This window comes from Microcaecilia unicolor, chromosome 5 (genome assembly GCF_901765095.1).
Source record: "Microcaecilia unicolor chromosome 5, aMicUni1.1, whole genome shotgun sequence".
Lineage (NCBI taxonomy): Eukaryota > Metazoa > Chordata > Amphibia > Gymnophiona > Siphonopidae > Microcaecilia > Microcaecilia unicolor.
Window position 1 is genome coordinate 310,281,532 of NC_044035.1, and position 21,017 is coordinate 310,302,548.

The following is a 21,017-nucleotide window of genomic DNA, read 5'->3' on the forward strand; positions in this document are numbered from 1 at the left end:
TAAGATGGGGGAGTTAGAATATATTGCACTAAATGAAAAATTAGATATAATAGGCATCTCTGAGACCTGGTGGAAGGAGGATAACCAGTGGGACACTGTCATACCGGGGTACAAATTATATCGTAGTGATAGGGTGAATCGGATTGGTGGAGGGGTAGCATTGTATATTAACGAGAGCCTTGAATCAAATAGATTGAAAATTCTGCAGGAAGCAAAACACTCCTTGGAATCACTGTGGATTGAAATTCCATGTGCAAAGGGGAAAAGGATAGTGATAGGAGTGTACTACCGTCCGCCTGGCCAGGACGAACAGACGGATGCGGAAATGTTAAAGGAAATCAGGGACGCAAACAAACTGGGCAACACAATAATAATGGGGGATTTCAATTACCCGCATATAGACTGGGGTAATGTAACATCTGTACACGCAAGGGACATAAGATTTCTTGATGAAATCAAGGACAGCTTCATGGAACAGCTAGTTCAGGAGCCGACAAGAGAAGGAAAAATACTAGACTTAGTCCTTAGTGGTGCTCATGATCTAGTGCAGGGGGTAACGATACGAGGGCCGCTTGATAACAGTGATCATAATATGATCGGTTTTGATATTGGCATTGAAGGAAGTGAAACTAGGAAATCAAGTACGCTAGCGTTTAACTATAGAAAGGGTGATTACGACAAAATGAGAAAAATGGTGAAAAAAAGACTGAAAGGAGCAGCTCGCAGAGTAAAAAACTTGCATCAGGCGTGGATGCTGTTTAAAAACACCATCCTGGAGGTTCAGGACAAATATATTCCACGTATTAGAAAAAAGGGAAAAAAGACTAAACGTCAGCCGGCGTGGCTAAACAGTAAGATAAAGGAAATCATTAGAGCCAAAAAACAATCCTTCAGAAAGTGGAGAAGAGAACCAACTGAAAGTAACAGGATAGATCATAAGGAATGCCAAGCCAAATGCAAAGCGGAGATAAGGAGGGCAAAAAAGGACTTTGAGAAGAAATTAGCGTTGGAAGCAAAAATACATAGTAAAAACTTTTTTAGATACATTAAAAGCAGGAAACCGGCCAAAGAGTCGGTTGGGCCGCTGGACGAAAATGGTGTTAAAGGGGCGATCAAGGAGGACAAAGCCGTAGCGGAGAAATTAAATGAATTCTTTGCTTCGGTCTTCACCGAGGAGGATTTGGGGGGGACACCGGTGCCGGAAAGAATATTTGAAGCGGGGGAGTCGGAGAAACTAAACAAATTCTCTGTAACCTTGGAGGATGTAATGGGTCAGTTCAGCAAGCTGAAGAGTAGTAAATCACCGGGACCTGATGGTATTCATCCCAGAGTATTAATAGAACTAAAAAATGAACTTGCGGAGCTACTGTTAGAAATATGCAATCTGTCCCTAAAATCGAGTGTAATACCGGAAGACTGGAGGGTAGCCAATGTTACTCCGATTTTTAAGAAAGGTTCCAGAGGAGATCCGGGAAATTATAGACCGGTGAGTCTGACGTCGGTGCCGGGCAAGATGGTGGAGGCTATTATTAAGAATAAAATTGCAGAGCATATACAAAAACATGGACTGATGAGACAAAGTCAGCACGGATTTAGTGAAGGGAAGTCTTGCCTCACCAATCTAATGCATTTTTTTGAGGGGGTAAGCAAACATGTGGACAATGGGGAGCCGGTTGATATTGTATATCTGGATTTTCAGAAGGCGTTTGACAAAGTGCCGCACGAAAGACTCCTGAAGAAATTGCAGAGTCATGGAATCGGAGGTAGGGTATTATTATGGATTAAGAACTGGTTGAAAGACAGGAAGCAGAGAGTAGGATTGCGTGGCCAGTATTCTCAGTGGAGGAGGGTAGTTAGTGGGGTCCCGCAGGGGTCTGTGCTGGGTCCGTTGCTTTTTAATGTATTTATAAATGACCTAGAGATGGGAATAACTAGTGAGGTAATTAAATTCGCCGATGACACAAAATTATTCAGGGTCGTCAAGTCGCAGGAGGAATGTGAACGATTACAGGAGGACCTTGCGAGACTGGGAGAATGGGCGTGCAAGTGGCAGATGAAGTTCAATGTTGACAAGTGCAAAGTGATGCATGTGGGTAAGAGGAACCCGAATTATAGCTACGTCTTGCAAGGTTCCGCGTTAGGAGTTACGGATCAAGAAAGGGATCTGGGTGTCGTCGTCGATGATACGCTGAAACCTTCTGCTCAGTGTGCTGCTGCGGCTAGGAAAGCGAATAGAATGTTGGGTGTTATTAAGAAGGGTATGGAGTCCAGGTGTGCGGATGTTATAATGCCGTTGTATCGCTCCATGGTGCGACCGCACCTGGAGTATTGTGTTCAGTACTGGTCTCCGTATCTCAAAAAAGATATAGTAGAATTGGAAAAGGTACAGCGAAGGGCGACGAAAATGATAGTGGGGATGGGACGACTTTCCTATGAAGAGAGGCTGAGAAGGCTAGGGCTTTTCAGCTTGGAGAAGAGACGGCTGAGGGGAGATATGATAGAAGTGTATAAAATAATGAGTGGAATGGATCGGGTGGATGTGAAGCGACTGTTCACGCTATCCAAAAATACTAGGACTAGAGGGCATGAGTTGAAGCTACAGTGTGGTAAATTTAAAACGAATCGGAGAAAATTTTTCTTCACCCAACGTGTAATTAGACTCTGGAATTCATTGCCGGAGAACGTGGTACGGGCGGTTAGCTTGACGGAGTTTAAAAAGGGGTTAGATAGATTCCTAAAGGACAAGTCCATAGACCGCTATTAAATGGACTGGAAAAATTCCTCATTTTTAGGTATAACTTGTCTGGAATGTTTTTACGTTTGGGGAGCGTGCCAGGTGCCCTTGACCTGGATTGGCCACTGTCGGTGACAGGATGCTGGGCTAGATGGACCTTTGGTCTTTCCCAGTATGGCACTACTTATGTACTTATGTACTTATGTACTTAAACTGTCCCTCCATGTTCTCTATTCTCCAAACCCACCATGCCCCGAACCCAAAACCTACCCCACCACAAAGACCTCATCCCTTCAAAATTTTATACTAAAACTACCCTGCAATCTACGTTCCCATTTCTGCCCTACAAACCTTACCCCATCCTCCGATATTTAAAGCTATTTAACTGGCAAGACTCTAACCGGCTATGTCGTGTGACATAGCCGGTTAGGCACAAATATTCAGTGCTTAACCAGCTATGTTCAGAGGTTAAAACAGCCCTGCTATTTATGCGGCCTATCTTTAACAGCTAAAACGTTAACCGGTTATCGCTGAATATCAGCTTAACCAGTTAACATTTTAGCAGTTAAAAAAACAAACAAACAGATATTCAATGCCGGTCACTGGAAACGGCCTCACATTGAATATCCATGCTTAATACCCGCAGTAGACAGCAAAAGCCCTGCCCGTCACTGGCTGAATATCGGGGCCTATCTGCACAACTGTTCCATCCGCCCAAAACTAGACCCTGCACTTACCCGTATAGGCATGTGCACACACATACACACACAGGGACTGCAAATAATTCCCTATCCCTGATTGGGTTATATTTTGTTTTCTTTGTTCGTAATTCTACTGTGAAAAGTATTGACAATTATACACAGTTTTAGATTAAAGCACTGGCAGACTAGGCACATGTGTTGGGTCCAAAATTTATGAAAGCTCCGTCAGATGTGCTCGGGATTCACTGGCTGTTTTCAGAATTCCAAAGATTTCTTCAATAATGTCCACAAAATAGAAGGATGACTAATGCGTCAAGACATTTTGCAGTTCTCCAACTCTTCCCTGTGTGAGTGAACTTCCCCAGACTCTGTTGCCCAGTGTAACTAGCAACAGAGACTTTGGGTAGCATACAGTGTGAAGGCTGTGGGGGCAAAGCACTGGAAGGGTGCTGTAGTCACATGGAGGAGGTTCATGTGCTATACAAGAGAGATTTATGCATCTCGGTGGGGGGGGGGGGGGGGGGGGGGGGAGAAAAATGAAGACCCTCCCCCATAAAAAGTACCACAAAGCATTTTTATGGGAGAAACAGCTTCAACAACTGCAGCAAACACACTGATTCATTGTAACATAGTGATGAAAGGATGCACTTTTCAAAAAAAAAAAAAAAAAAAAAACCCCTCCCCTCTCATCTCCTCTCCTGATCACAGACACAGAGAACCAACATAGATATAAATATACCACCACATACAAACAAGTCCATGCACACAAACACATTCACACACCCACATACAAAATCACCCAAAAAAATCCCCCCAAACAGGATAAGAATAAACAATAAAAGTTGCATAACAGTCCTGAGTACTGACACACCACAGAATATAATTATAGTGAACGGAGAAACCTTCATCAATTTCCATCTAAGCCATGAAAAAAAGACTAGATCATATTTGTAATCATAGGTAACTTCAAGTGTCAGTGCTTGCTTTCACCTCTTCATGCACCAATATAATTATTGGTGCTCAAAAGCACAGAAAAACTCTTATAATAAACTGAGTGTTTCAACAGGTTCAAACTTTAAAACCATATATTATTTTTATGTTTTATATTAACATTTTTACTGATTTCTTTTCAACATTTGCATGTATAGTTGCTTATAATTTAATGTCTTCATTTTTTCAATTGTGACTTTAGAGAGCAAGGAAGTGCAATTTTAGATTTGCAAGCATTGCATAAACTCATTTTTAATATAGTTAATATCTGTGAACCGATGTTTTCACATAAGCATTACTGTTTTTGAATAAAGATTTTTTAATGATGTCATCGCTGAGGGAGTGGTTAAAATTGCTGCCAGGAATATTAGAACACTGTGAAGCCATGTTTGTTTCTTTTAAAACCAACTTCAGTGTGAAAACATGCAACGTATATATTATTGGCGGTTTTGAGACACAGCTTATAATTATATTCTGTGGTGTTTCAGCACTCAGTACTATTATTTATTATTAGGATTTATTTACCGCCTTTTTGAAGGAGTTCATCTAAACAAGCACAGACATATCTGTCCACGCATATACATACATATATATATAAATACCTATGTGACATCAATATACAGAAGATTAATCTCAATTGAAGGGAAGCTCTAGAATGAGGGTGCATAGGGATGAAGATGAAAGGGGATAGACTCAAAAGTAACCTGAGGAAATACTTCTTCATGGAAAGGGTGGTGAATTTGTGGAACGGCCTCCTGGTGGACGTGGTAAACATGAAAACTATATCTGACTTCAAAAAAGCTTGAGACAAGTACATAAGATCTCAAAGCTTGAGACAAGTACATAAGATCTCTAAGGGAGTGAAAGAAAGAGTAGATAGCATGAATGGGCAGACTGGATAAGCCATATGGTCTTTATCTGCCTTCATTTTCTGTTTCTATATACACACTGGCAATGGAGATATAAACATAGACAGTTGTGTGTGTGTGTGCACACACATACTAACACCTATATGTAAACCCCTGGATTATTGGTATTGAGGGTAAAAACAGGATAAACTCCCTAAGGGCTTACTAGAGAGAGAATCGACTCCTCCAAACAGGAGGGGGAGGGGCAGGGGCTGGAGCTAAGGGGAGTTTATGGTGATGTTGTAGGGTGTATTGTTTGGGAATGGCTATGAGTGTATGATTGAAAGGAAATGTCAATGGGGGGTGGAGTTGGAATATAATAACAAAACTGTTGCACTGTGCAGCACATGGTCTTTGGTTGCCCGTATCCCCCATCAGGACCTGTGGAAAGAAAGGAGGTATCTGGTCTGGTATTATAATCTGGAGTTGGAAGAACAACAGGGAGTCCCTGCTACCAAAGCAGTGACTAAGAAGAGAGCTCCAGGAAAGGGATAGGGAGAGCCCCCCTCCCCTCAGGAGTAGAACAGGGAAAAGACCTGTTCAGGTTCAGAGGTGAAAGAGAAGTCATTCGCCCAGAAGCCAGAGAGAGGACGAACAGGTAGGTCCGGTCCTAAGGTGATCTGGTAGTTGGGGAAAAACCCAGCACAATGCTTGCCTGGGGAGCAACCAGACAAGTCACAACTCCTTACGGTTCTGCCAGATGGGATAGGTGAAAGAGGGAATGGAATGGAAGGACAATTGTGAATAGTTCACTACAAGTTGCTGGTTGCTGTTTCCAGTAATAATCAATTACAACCCATCAATGGAGTGAGAATGGAATTCTTTGACTTTGGGACTGCTATATGATAATCTCCGAACAGTGGCTTGAAACCCCCATGGCCTACCACAATTTTGCCTGGCCCTAGCTTGCTCCCAGCTCAACATCTGACATCTGTTTTGTACATGCTGGTCCCGGGTACGTGACCTAAGAAACATAGCTGGTGTCTGTGAACTGAGCAAGAGAGACCAGGGTTATACATACATGCTCTACACCATTTCTCCATTTTTTTTAATTGGCATAAATCTTGCTTGATGTTTAAGAAACATATTTTGCTTAAATGACTACACAACACTCATCCAGACCAAACTTTATGGAATTACAAATGCATTCTTTCTTGGAACATCTAACTGCTCTAATTTTAGACATTACAAAATGAGGGTAAGATTTGGGAGCATTATTGTATTTGAAATTAGAGCTTTCTCTCTGAACTTTTGATTTTTTTTCTCTCACAAACATTGATGCTATCTTCGCTAGCATATGAGTCATCAATGATGCCTGAGAGTCGCTGGCCTCATGAATGGAAATATGTTAAAATTTGAGTTGTGTTTATGTATTGTTTACATATTATGGAAATGTCAACAGCATTATGTCATGCTGCTATAAAGCAAAGATACTGTAGCTGGTGTTCTCTAGGTGATGCCATCCGACAGAGCCCCAGTGCAGACACTGAATCACTAGCACTAAAGAATGTTCTAGCAGCGTCCCACCGTGCATGCGCTGGTGCCTTCCTGCCCAATGCTTGAGCGAAGGTCCCTCAGGTGAAAAGCATAAAGAATACAACAAAAACCTCCTCCTAGGGGAGGTGGGAAGGTATGTGAGAATAAGCAGCCTGCTGTCCTCGGAGAACACCAGCTACAGGTAAGTATCTTTGCTTTCTCAGAGGACAAGCAGTCGTCATTATTCTCACATGTAGGAATCCCTAGCTACCAGGGTCACCGAAAACAAGAAAGCAAGGATAACGGAATCTCAAAATGTCAAGACTAAAACTCCAATCAACTTGAAACTATATACATATTAGCTGTGTAGGTGCCTGGAAGAGAGTAAAACAGAGCCTACGAAGGTGAAGTTGGATTCCAGACACCAAACAAATTCTGCAGAACTGACTGGCCAAACCGACTGTCATGTTGGGTGTCCTGATCCAAACAGTAGTGTGGACTGAAGACTGCGTTGCAGCCTTGCAAATCTCTATGGAGGCTGACCTCAAGTGGGCTACCAACGCGGCCATGGCTCTGACATTGTGAACCGTGACATGTCTCTCAAGAGTCGGCTCAGCCTGGGCATAAGCAATGGAGATGCAGTCTGCTATCCAATTTGAAAGTGCGCGTTTGCCAATGGCCATTCCTAACCTGTTGGGGTCAAAAGAAATGAAAAAAGCTGTCTGGATTGTCTATGGGTTTTAGTCCTTTCCAGATGGAAGGCTAAGGCTTGCTTGCAGTCTACAAGTATGTAGCACACTTTTGCCAAGACAGGCACAAAGTCTGGGGAAAAAAGCTGGAAGAACAACTGACTGGTTACGATGGAACTCCAACAAGATCTTAGGAAGGAACTTGGCTGTGTGTGGAGGACTACTCTGTTGTGATGAAATTTAATACAGGGTGGATGAGCCACCAGGGCTTGGAGCTCACCGATTCTGCAAACTGAAGTGACTGCCACCAGAAATAAAACTTTCCACGTCAAAAACTTCAGATTGCATGTATCCAGAGGCTTAAAAGGAGCTTTCATCAGCTGGGTGAGGACTATGTTGAGATCCCATGACACAACTGAAGGTTTGGTAGGGGGGCTATGTCAACAACAAACCTCTTATGAAGCAAACTAAAGGTTGTACTGAGATGGACTCACCTCCTACATGCTGAAAAGCAATAATTGCACTAAGATGAACCCTTACAGAGTTGGTTTTCAAACCAGACTCAGAGAGGTGCAGAAGGTACTCAAGCAGGTTTTGTATAGGGCAAGAGAAGGGATCTAGGGCCTAGCCCTTACACCAGATAGCAAACCTTCTCTATATAAAAGAGTAACACCTCTTAGTGGAGTCTTTCCTGGAAGTCTGCAAGATACGGGAGACACCCTCAGATAATCCGAGGGATTTGACTTCTAGGCTCTCAACATCCAAGCCGTGAGGGCCAGAGATTGGGATGCAGAAGGAACCCCCTCGATCTGCATGATGAGGGTTGAAAAACAATCCAATCTCCATGGACCTTCTGAAGACAACTCCAGAAGAAGATGGAATCGTATCTGTCGTGGTTAATGAGGAGCGATCAGTATCATGGTGTCTCGGTCTTTCCTGAGTTTCAGCAAGATCTTCTCTATCAGAGGTATAGGAGGATACGCATACAGAAGTTCTCTTTCCCAATGTAGGAGAAAGGCATCTGACGCTAGTCTGTTATGTGATCCGAGCATGGAGCAGAACTGAGGGAATTTGTTATCGAGATGAGTGGTGAAAAGATCCACCAAGGGGGTTCCCCACTCTTAGAAGATTTTCAGTCTACGCCCTTGTTGAGAGACCCCTCATGCGGTTGCAATATCCTGCTGAGTCTGTCTGCCAGGCAGTTGTTCTTGCCAGGAAGGTATACGGCACAGAGGTTCATCCCATTAAGGCGAGTCCATTGCCACATACCTACCACTTCCCAACACAAGGTAGGATACAGTACCCCTGCCCCCCCTGCTTGTTCACATAAAACATCGCAACCTGGTTACCTGTCTGAATTTGTATAATGTGGTTTTGGAGTCAATCTCTGAAAGCCTTTAGAGCATTTCAAATGGCCCGTAGCTTGAGGAGATTGATTTGAAGATGAGCCTCCTGAGCGAACCACTGACCCTGAGTGTGAAGCCTATCCATATGAGCTCCCCAAACCAGGCTGTATGCATCCATTGTCAAGAACTTTTGATGCGGTGGAATTTGGAATGGAAGTCCCAGAGTCAAACTGGACCAGACAGTCCACCAGAAAAGGGTGTGGGCCAACTCTGACAGGACGTGAATGACATCCGTTGGGTTCCCCGTGGTTTCAGACCACTGGGAGGCTAAGGTCCACTGGGCCGCTCTCAAATGGAGCTGTGCCAAGGGAGTCACATGCACATGCACTGCAGAAGCCATATGGCCCATCAGTCTCAACAAACCTGCTGGCTGCTGCAGACCTGCGAGGCAAGCGCTACCAAGGTATCTGCTCTTGCTAGAGGAAGGAAGCCCCAAGCCTGTGCTGTGTTTAGCAAGGCTCCTATGTATTCCAATTGTCGCACTAGATGGAGATGGAACTTGGGATAATTTATGACAAACCCCACTAACTCTAGCACCTGAAAAGTCAACCACATTAACTCGATTGCCCCCTCCTGAGATGTTTTCTTGGCTAACCAATCGTCCAGGTAAGGAAACACATACACTCCCAATCTGTGTAGATATGCTGTGACTACCGCTTGGCACTTGGTGAATACTCTGGAGGCAGATGCTAGGCCAAATGGCAGAACGTGATACTGGAAGTGGCATTTCCCCACTCAAAATCTGAGATACCTCTTGTGATGAGTATCGAAATGTGGGTATAGGCATCCTTTTAAGTCCAGAGAGCATAGCCAATTATTTTCGTGAATGAGAGGAAGTAGGGTGCCCAGAGAAATCATCCCGAAATTTGTTCAAGGGCCCTTAGGTCTTGGATGGGTTGGAATCCCTCCCATTGTCTTGATCATAAGAAAGTACCTGGAATAGAATCCCTGCCCCTTCTCCCCTGGTGGTATGGGTTTGACCGTTTGGGCATGCAGAGCAGAGAGTTCCTATACAAGTACTTGCTTGTGCTGAGAGCTGATGTAAGACACTCTTGGTGAGCAATTTGGAGGTATCTGACGCCAATTTAGAGCATACCTGCAACGGACTATTTGAAGTACCAACTGGTTGGAGTTTATAAGGGGATATCTGAGGTGGTAAAAAAAAGGTGAGCCTCCCTCTGACCAGCAGGTCATCCGGAATGGATACTTATGTGGCTATGCTCAGCTGGAGCCAGTCAAAAGCCCACGCCCTGCTTTGACTGGAGAGTGGCTGGGATTTTTGGGGATGGGGCCCTGAGTTGCCTGAGTAGACCGATCATAACGCTGCTACGTCTGCCTTTGAGAGTAGTAGGACCTGCACCTCTGCCCAGTCGAAAATCATCTTGTTGAAGAAGATGCAGAGGGAAGTTGCTGAGAGAGGGTGTCAATGGTATCAGTGTGCTTTTTAATGAGATCAGTGACCTCTTCCACTTTCTCTCCAAATAAGTTGTCCCCTCGACAGGACACTTCTACCAATCCCTCCTGAACAGCCTCTTCCAGGTCAGAGACACATAGCCATGAGAGTCTGCACATCCCTACATTTATTCCAGACAGTCTGGACGCAATATCAAAAGTGTCATAAGCGTCCCTGGCCAAATAATGCAGACACTCCTTCTGCTTATTGGCCAACTGGTGAAGCTGGGCTCCTGCTCCACAGGGAGAGAATCTGTCAGATTAAGTGTACTATTAACTAGAGACTCCAAGTAAAGGCTCATGTAAAGCTGGTAGGACTGGATGCGGGCAACGAGCATAGAGGCCTGAAAGGTTTTCCTCCCAAATGAGTCTAAGGTTCTGGCCTCTTGCTCCAGGGGTGCCAAGGCATGAGACCGAGTGCTCTTAGCTCGTTTGAGAACAGATTCGACTACCAAAGAGTGGTGAGGCAACAGGGCCCTCTCGAATCTGGAAGCCTTCTGGATACAATATTGCGTATCCACCTTCTTGGGTGCTACCTACACTGAGAGGGGAGATTCCCAATTCCTCATTAGTACATCTTTAAAGATAGGGTGCAATGGCACAGTGACCCCTTCCTTAGGAGGAGATTCATAGCCTAAGACAGATAACATCTCTGCCCTGGGCTTCTCCTCTGTATCAATATCTGTGAGTCCATTCACTCAGCAATAATGGTACATTCTGACTAAATATAAACCTTCAAAGATCATATCAAACGCACCAGAATTTTACTTTAAAGTAATCTTAGTGCACTATTAAAATATTTTGTTTTGTACCATATGTTAGTGGTTCCCAAACCTGGTCCTGGAGGCACCACAGCCAGTCAGGTTTTCGGGGCATCTACTATGAATATTTATGAGAGAAATGTGCATGCACTGCCTCCACTGCATGCAAATCTCTCTCATGAATATTAATTATGGATATCTCAAAAACCTGACTGGCTGGGGTGCCTCAAGGATCATATTTGGAAACAGCTGCCATATGTTATTTTAGAATTCATAAAAGAACAAATTCTCAAGAGGATCAAAGCCATGTTATTTAGCTACATGAGTAATTACATTAAAAAATAGAGTTACTGAGCAAAACTCTTAATTCTACAGCTAGAAAAAGTTTATTAATTCCAGATCCTGACTTCTTTGGGGCCCTCTAATACACACTCTTTTCATCTACAATCAAACAATCAGGCAGAGAAGAGGATGGGTCACAACTCCACTAATGTTTTGTTCTATGCGGGGGGGGGGGGGGGGGGGGGGGGGTGGGGTGGCAGAGGTTGGATTTTTTTGGAACCCTCCTCAACAAGGTGTTCTGCTGCCCCTGGTCAAAGATATAGCCATAAAGTTTTGAGAAATAAAAAAGAACAAACATATTCTGTATCACAGTACTGGCTGGGTTGCTTCCACCCGTGTCCTCCTGTCACACTTTGAATTCCTATGGCCTTTCACTTGTTTGGCAGCCACTTTCCCTCCCTCCCTCTCTCTCTCTCTCTCTGATGGCACAGTACAGATCCCTCCAGTTCTTCCTAGGACATGAGATATGTACTTTTCCTGAAAGAACCCTTGCTCAGTATTGGTGGATCTAGTCGTCTTAAATTTACAAGCTTGGCTACTCCTCTTGTGCTTTCGGTATTAATCATCATCGCTAATGTGTTCACACAAGGTGATCCCCCTCCTCAGTCCACCTATTTTCCACTATTACTATAATAAAATTCATGATATACTGCCTTACGTAACAAATATATCAAAGTGGATTACAATGTTAAAAGTTAAAAAACCATCAATCATAAACAAAACAGAAACCCACCCACATGTTAAACAGTTATACAGGTTCCTTCCACATCTGCTCATTCATTGATCCCTGGCCATCAATTGCATGATACTTAATTGATGTGGAGGGGTATTTTCGATATGATGTATAAGTCCAACCTTGGACGTTTTGCTCAAAATCCAGAAACTAATTATCTATTATGTGAAATATTGCCTTTTATTTGTTTTAAATGTACTACTTAGTAACTGCATGGTGTGTTCCCTAGTTTTTGTACTTTGTGGAAGATTAATCAATTTGTGTTTACTCGGGATTTTATAGACTCAGCTCAGCTGTCTGTTCTCCAAGATGAAGAGCCCTACCCTCTAGCGGGTTTTTTTTTTTGTTACATTTGTACCCCGCACTTTCCCACTCATGGCAGGCTCAATGCGGCTTACATGGGGCAATGGAGGGTCAAGTGACTTGCCCAGAGTCAAAAGGAGCTGCCTGTGCCTGAAGTGGGAATCGAACTCAGTTCCTCAGGACCAAAGTCCACCACCCTAACCACTAGGCCACTCCTCCTGTTTTTAAATAGGGAGTCATGACATCCCTTTTATCATTTTGGTTGCCCTTTTCTGTACCTTTCCCAATTCTGTTATGAGGCTCATTTTCAAAACAAAACAACGCCATAAGGTGGCAGAAGGATATTTTTCTCTCAGAAACATCCAAGTAGCAATTTTCAACACCTTGATTTTACATGGGGTGTGATGGGAGCGTGTTTTGGGTGGCACATGGGTGGCCCTAAAAGATCGACATTTTTCTGTAATAATGGAACAAAATAAAAGTATCTAGGGCCAAAATTAAGACTTTTTGGCTAGACCTGTTTCAATCATGACTAAGTGATCAAAATGTGCCCTAAATGACCAAATGACCACTGAAGGGATTAAGGCATACCTCCCTTACCTCCCCAGTGGTCACTGACCCCCTTGCAGCCCCCTAAGATGTGACAGTACATACCAGGCTCTATGACAGCTTCACATATGATGGCAATTCTAATTAGAGCAACAAGCAGGTCCCAAGAGTAACCTAGTGGTTAGTTCAGTGGACTATAAGGGATCCAGGTCCATATCCCACTCTAACTGGTACACTTGTGCTGGAATGTGTAAGCCCTTCAAAAAAAAAAAACACTAAATACCTACTGTACTTACATATAGGTGACAGCTGCAAGCTTGACAGCTATTGTAATGGTGTACAGTGAGGTACAGTAGGTATTTTTCTGCACCTGGGGGCATCACTATAAGAAGGTTATGGTGAGATATGTGCTTGGGACCTTTTATGTTAAGTCCACTGCAGTGACTCCTAGGCTGCCCCACTACTCTGCTGGGGCAGCCTAGGAGTCTGGTTTTTGGGCGTTTTTCTCTTGGATGTTTTAATTTTCTAAAATGGTCCCAAAAGAAAAAATGCACTGAGCACAAAACATCTAGGAAACAGATGATTTTTGGGTTCCAAAATGGCTATTTCACCACTCAATGTTTGGACGTTTCTAGCAAAGCATTCAAAATCAGACTTAGATGTTTTATCGAAAATGCCCCTCCACTTCTCTTTTTGAGATGTGGCAACCAGTATTGCACAAAATACTCAAGGCTCAGTCACAGCATAAAGCGATACAGAGGTATTATGATATGTTTTCCTTTTATTCTCTATTCTAATAATACCTAACATTCTGTTTGCTTTTTTGACCCCCTCTGCACACTGAGCAATTTCAATGCATTGTTCACGACGACAATAACGTTTTAGATCTTTTCCGGGGTGCTATCTCCTAGTGTGGAGCACAGCATCATATACCTGTAATTTGAGCTATTCTTCCCTCTATATTCAATACTCTGTACTTGTCCAATTAAATTTCAGCAGCCAATCTCTCAAGATCCTACTGCAACTTCTCACTACTACTACTACTACTACTACTTAACATTTCTAGAGCGCTACTAGGGTTACGCACAATCCACATGCGATTTAACAATTCGGAATAATTTTGTGTCGTTTCCAAATCTCAACACCTCTCTTGCTCTTCTCATTTCTAAATCGATTTACAGCTATGTTAAAAAATCCCTTTTCTCAGTAGAGATCCCTGGCATACTCAACTATTTACCTTTTAGCCAGTTCCCAGTCTATAACAGGATATTGCCTGCTAACCCATGGGATTTAAAATTTCCTCAGGAGTTGGTCCATATAAATTTATCCTAGGGACAGAAGCCACCTCATTCTCACCTGATTATGTCCTTGTACAAGTGAGTAATTTCAAATTAATTGAATTTTGTGTTTTGGTTTGTTTCTATAAAAGATGGAAGTAACTTATCAATGTGCATCTGCCAACGTAGAAGTTCCACCGATGCCTCTCTGGCTTCATTATTTAAAAGGAAATTTTAGAAAGGATGCCCAACTGAGAATATGGATGTCCATATCTCATGTATTTTAGAACAGGATCTGCTGATATACAACCTGTTCTAAAATACCTGAGAAATGAGTATTCCAAGTTCTGGGTACATCCAGCATAAACACCCATTTTAAAAACTATGAGTAGGGCAAAACAAAGGACATGGACATCTGTGTGACAGTAGAGGATCGTCCATTTTATAAAATGGCCACACAGACGTCCATGTGAAGGAACAGTCTAATGCAGCGGTTCCCAAACTGTGTGCCGCAGCGAACTCTCAGGGGTGTTGCGGTGCATTGCTCCCTATTTTCTCCCCCCGCATACATTTTTGGGTGTCCGCTATTCACACAGGCACCACGGGAACTTCCCTCTGCCGCATTCGGCCCTCACAACAAGAAGTTGTATCAGAGAGGGTTGGACGCGGCAGACTGGGAAGGCACTGGAGTGCCTGTGTGAATCGTGCAGCCCAAAATGCAGTGGTGGTGGGGGAAGGAGAAGGAAGCAGCAGCTATCCTGGACCTACAGAAAGGAAGGTAGGAGCGATGCTGGATTTTGGGAATGTGTGCTGGTGTGAGAGGAGGGGGCTGCAGGGAAAGGGAGACCTATGTGGCGAGGAGGGTGTGGAAACCCATGTGGCTGGGGCTGGTGGAGCCGTGGATACCCATGCGACTGGAAGGAGGTGCCACAAACTGAAAAAGTTTGGGAACCCCTGGTCTAATGGTTGGAGAAGCCTGCTGAGAGCCAGAGCATAGAACCAGAGGTTAATGGTTCAAGTCTCACTGCGGCTTTCCCAATTTTTGTATTTTTTATTTTTTTTAATTGTGAGCCCTCCAGGGTCAGGAAAACACCTACTGTGACTTCCCTTACTCCAATCAGTGGAGAACTATTCAATCAGTTTACCTTTCTGTAACCTGGATGTGCCAAGCACCAGGTCTAAATAAGGACATCCATCTTTTTTGGACATGGACGTCCCCTCCCCTTCAGGAATCAGAGTTGGACATCCATCTTTTGGCCCCTAGTCCTACCCAAAACACAACCAGACTATGCCCCCTTGCTATAAGTATGCAAGTTTTAGACGTCCATATCCTGGCTTTATAAAATTGGGATTGGAACGTCCATGCAATATGGACAGGGCTGGCTTAACCACTGGACCAAGGTACCGGTGATAAAGGGCACCAAAATCCCCAGCCTCTAACTTCACTCAGTCTAATGGTTAAGTCCTCTCTTTCCCTTCCACTCAATGGGTCTGGTATCTCTCCCCCCTTCCTTCAGTCCAGCATCTCCCCCCTCCACGTGGGTCCAGAATAGTCTCTCTCCTGGTCCTGTAAACTGTATGCATGTTTCTGGCACCAGCAGCCTGAACACAGGCTATCTTCACCTAGGTCCTGGGGTATTTCCTCTGCTGCATCTCACCCACAGGAAATTGCATATGAGGAGGTGGGACAGTGCAGAGAGAAGACCCAGGATTTGGGCGAAGTGCTGCTGCTGGCGACTCACACATAGTTTACAGGACTCGGGGAGGGGGGAGAGGGAGGTAGGAAGAGAAAGGAAGAGATGCCGGACTCATGGCAGGGGGACAGGGAGGAGAGAGGGCATAAGCAATGCAGGGGCAGGGGGTGCTGAAGCAAGTTGGTTTTGGGTGCCACAATTCTTTGAGCCTGCCCTGAATAAGGATGTCTAGATGAAGGTTTTCAGAAGTCCAAAACATGAATAGGATTTCTAAAATAAGCAACTTAGTATACTAATTATGGTCCCAGGAGAAAAAAAAAGGACAGGGAAAAAAGAAGTAAAAGTGCAGCTAAAGGCCCTCTGATAAAACAATTGTATTGTATGTAGCTGTTCTATTTCCTTTCTTGCAAAATCCACATAATCTTAACCATAGATAATTGTCCAATCATAAAAATAAAAAAGGAAGAATATTTGGTGTATTCATACTTTTTTCTCTCCAACGTTAGTCCAGTGCATGCTTAGCTCAGCATAACAATGAACGCAGCAAGCAATTAACCTAGTTTTCATTTAGAACTTTGAACAAGTCACCTTTCTTTCCACTTACTCAAGCTATGCAATAGTAATTAGGCAATCATGTGTCATCTCCCTTCGCCCTGTGTCAGTCTGCAGTGACTTTTGAAAGCACAGAAAAAAAAAAAAAAAAAGAGGCATTTCCTTACCTACCCTGGAGGCAGAGGCGTAGATAGGTGGGTTGCCAGGGGAGCAGCCGCTCCCCCAAATGGACTTCCAATGGCACCGGCTACTATTTTTCACGCAACCTGTTGTGTTTAAAATATGTGCTGTCGGCAGACCAGTCTCCTCTCCCGCCTGCGCCCTCAACCTGGCTACGCTTCTGCCTGGAGGGGCTGCCTACTCATATCTGAATTTCCAGCGGAGCTTTTTCAAACTCTGTCTGGTACTAAATAAAACCACTGAACCAGAAAAAAAAAAAAGAACAGTAACATCAGAATATAACTGAAGCATTCCACTGCTCCAAGGTCTCCCATACTAAAGGTATATACAAGATCATCAAACTAGATATTCACAATTTCACATGACCATACTGCAAGAGCAAAGAGCCTTTAGAAAGTGAGAAAAGCAACAAGAAACTCTGAGACTTGGAGGGGTGGGTTGAGGGGAGAAATGAACATGAGACACTAAAGGCACCTGAGTTTATCCTCTACCTGTGGCCTCGAATGTCAGACTGATCACACACTCCTCCCAGTGCAATCCTGTAGAATTCTCTGCCTAGGGTCTTTGCCACCGACCTCCCCACGCTTGTTTTACCCACTCCAGGAGGGCCAACGAAGCAAAGAATGGGTCCCTTCAGGTTGCTCTTCAGTTGTCTTACAGCCAGATACTCCAAAACTCTTTTTTTCAGTTTCTCCATGGCGTAATGATCATTGTCTAGAAGAATTCTGGCCGCACGAATATCCAGACGGTCTGGAGAAAAAGAAAAAAATAAAGAACCAAGAAAAGCATTAAATTCACTAAATATAGAAGCTGTAACTGTGCTTTCAGCTACAAATATCTGAAAGTAAATAAACACGGGTATCTGAAATAAGTCCGTTTCAAAATACTGCATATGCTCTACAAACACAATTAATGAAACTGCATATCCACATGATATACAGAGGGTAAAGACCATACACACTTGGGTTCAATAAAAGTACATTGCTTTGAAGTCTGGCATAATTGTGTATGCTAGAAACTCAATGTCTTCCCTTCAAAGTGATGCACAAACTCTCAAGGGATGGCTACTGCTCGTAGGAATTTTTATTTTCTAGTATACCCAAAGAATCCTGCCTCAGGTACAGGGCATGGTTATTCACTTTCAGTCCCTGAGGGCTCTTAGGACTATTCATCAGCTATATCTGCATAAATTTGGGCTATGAGTTAAGTTAATTTACATATTTTGATTAGTCTGAACCTTGTTGTGATTCTTGCAGGACTAGAGTTTGCAGTCCTTTTAAGCTGGCAAACAAAAACAGTGTTGCCTTAGTATCCCTTCCCTTGGAAAATGTTCCAGAGACTCAATGTTTACATACCAAGTGCAACCTCAAGCCAAAGGCAGATAAACAGCAATGTGCTTTGAATTGCACTTAATGTTGATTTGGGAGTCCAATTAAGAAGGGAAAATAATAAAACAGTCACCAGTGCTGTAGTTTGTTTCTACTACAAACTGGAGGGGGGGGGGGGGGGGGGGGGGACAGGAGTTTAAGCTCACACCCACCCCACAGCAAAACATCCCTTTGTGAAAATTTTCAGACTGTGCACTTTCTATTATTTACTTATTGAATGTTAACTGTTTTGGAGGTGGGGTTAATGTGCAATAGACTAAATCCCTTCATCTACGCTGATGATGTCACAATATTCATCCTCTTCCAATCCAACCTCACAGAAATCTCGGATAAAATAACCACTGCCATGAACATCCTAACATCCTGGGCCAACGCTTTCAAGATGAAAATGAACAAAGAAAAAACTCAATGTCTAATCCTTTCATCACAACACTCTACTCTGCTCCCAACTACCCTGAACACCTCAGATGTTACAATCCCAATATCCGACAATCTAAAAATCCTAGGAGTAACATTAGACAAACACTTAACTTTAGACACTCATGCAAAAGCCACGATGAAGAAGATGTTCAACATGATGTGGGTACTGAAAAGAGTGAAACCATTCCTCCCACAGAAAACTTTCCGCAATCTAGTACAATCCACAGTACTTACCCATGCCTACTACTGCAACAGCATCTTCATCGGTTGCAAAGCCCAAATCATGAAAAAACTCCAAACTGCCCAAAACACAGCAGCAAGACTCATTTTTGGCAAATCACGTTTCGAAAGCGCAACACCACTTCGAGAAAAGTTATACATTGGCTCCCTATCAAGGAACGAATAAACTTCAAAGCCCACACTATGATCCACAAGATTCTCAATGGCGAATCTCCAAGCTACATGTCCAACCTAATCGATCTTCCAGCCAGGAACCGGTCCAACTCTTCTCGAACATATCTCAATCTTCATCTTCCCAACTGTAAAGGCCTCAAATACAAAACCTACTACGCATCCAACTTCTCTGTTATAGGCAGCCAACTCTGGAACGCCATACCTCGACATATCCGAAAAACCAGCAAACACCTACCCTTCCGAAAGCTGCTGAAGACTTACCTATTCAAACAAGCCTACCCAAACGACCCTACAAAGTCTCGAACCTAACCCACACCACAAACAATACCCACACTCCAATCCTTTCCCCACATCGCATACTTTTGTCCCACTCTTTATAACTGTGTTATCTCCATGATACTTTGTACCATACTTTGTATTATCTCCATGATACTTTGTACCATACTTTGTGTTATCTCCATGATACTTTGTACCATACTTTGTATTATTACTGTGATACTATGTACCATACTTTGTAAGCCGCACTGAACCTGCTATTGAGCGGGGTATAAATGCCACAAATAAATAAATAAATAAATAAATAAATAAATAAATAAATAGACGAAGTAGTTTGTGCCAGCATGTCCATAGGCAGAGTTGGGAAGGCAAGAACATTTATGTGGGCACAGGCCATATTCAGTGCTGGTTATCAGTCCATAGCTAATCAAGCTAGAATAGGGCCACACATAGGCAGTCTTATCTTTCCTGGTGCTGTTACAGCCGGATCACCGACTAACCTGGACATTCAACGCCGGCATCAAATATCCAGAAGTTGTGCGTGTGCCAGCAGACAGTCTTAGTCTCTATTCATTTCCTAATGATTCCTAACATTCTCTTTGCTTTTTTGACTGCTGTTGCACACTGAGCAGAAGATTTCAATATACTGTCTACAATAACATCTAGACCTTTTTCCTGGGTGGTAACTCCTAAGATGGAACCTAGCATCATGTAGCTATAATTTGGATTATTCTTCCTAATTTGCATCACTTTGCATTTTCCCCATTAAATTTTATCTGCCACTTGGATGCCCAGTCTTCCAATTTCCTAAGGTTGTCCTACACGTTTTTCAGGCTGCATGCATTTTAACAACTTTGAACAGTTTTGTGCCAACTCTCTAAAGGGAACCCAGTCCACGAGCAGGAACCAGAGCAGGGGAAGCCTGTTCAAGGCCAGGGTGCAGCTCAAGAAGTACATAGCTGGAAGGAGAACAGCTAAGAGGGTCTGTGCCTGAGGAAGCTGGATTGTAATCAGGGATGGCAGGAGTAGCCTTGGATTATTTACTGGCTCTAAGGGATGGGTAAAGGGCAGGTGGTGGTGTAAATGTGTAAATACTGAAAACTGAAAAGACAATCAAGCTGGAAAGTAGTTGAGGTTGTATCACAGAGTCTTGAATAGACAGGAAGATTTCTATTGTACAGATGGAGTTATAATAGTTGTGCTATCTGTTGCAGAACAGTCCAGTAAAGTTGAATTTGCATGCAATAACATCCCTGGAGTGCAGTGTGGTTCTTTGAAGCGGAAGTGAGGAGCGGAAGTGAGGAGGTTTGCTCCTTGGACTGGTAAGGCCTCACTGAGAAGCCCCACTTAATTTCCCAAAACCCCCTGATCTCTATCCCAGAACGCTGGCCCACTTCCAAGCTCAACTGGTGAAAACACTGACTGTGTAACTTGGAGAGCTGAGCGGAGGAAAGAAGGACTGCGAGTTTGATCATAGTAACATAGTAGATGACGGCAGAAAAAGACCTGCACGGTCCATCCAGTCTGCCCAAGATAAACTCATGTGTATACCTTACCTTGATTTGTACGTGTCTTTCTCAGGGCACAGACCGTATAAGTCTGCCCAGCAGTTTTTCCTGCCTCCCAACCACCTGTCCCGCCTTCCATCACCGGCTCTGGCACAGACCGTATAAAGGTTTGCCCTCCCCTATCCTCGCCTCCCAACCACCAACCCCTCTTCCCCCCACCTGCTCTGCCACCCAATTGTAGCTAAGCTTCTGAGGATCCATTCC

At 43.6% G+C, this 21,017-nt stretch overlaps 1 protein-coding gene across 1 annotated transcript in view; it reads right to left on the bottom strand.

Annotated features, from left to right (window-relative positions):
* LONP2 (lon peptidase 2, peroxisomal) overlaps positions 1 to 21,017 on the bottom strand; it is a 205,345-nt gene that overhangs the window by 141,361 nt on the left and 42,967 nt on the right. Inside the window, exon 7 of the mRNA XM_030204378.1 lies at positions 17,239 to 17,497. Coding sequence (XP_030060238.1) covers positions 17,239 to 17,497 — 259 coding nt within the window. The remainder of the gene's footprint in view (positions 1 to 17,238; positions 17,498 to 21,017) is intronic.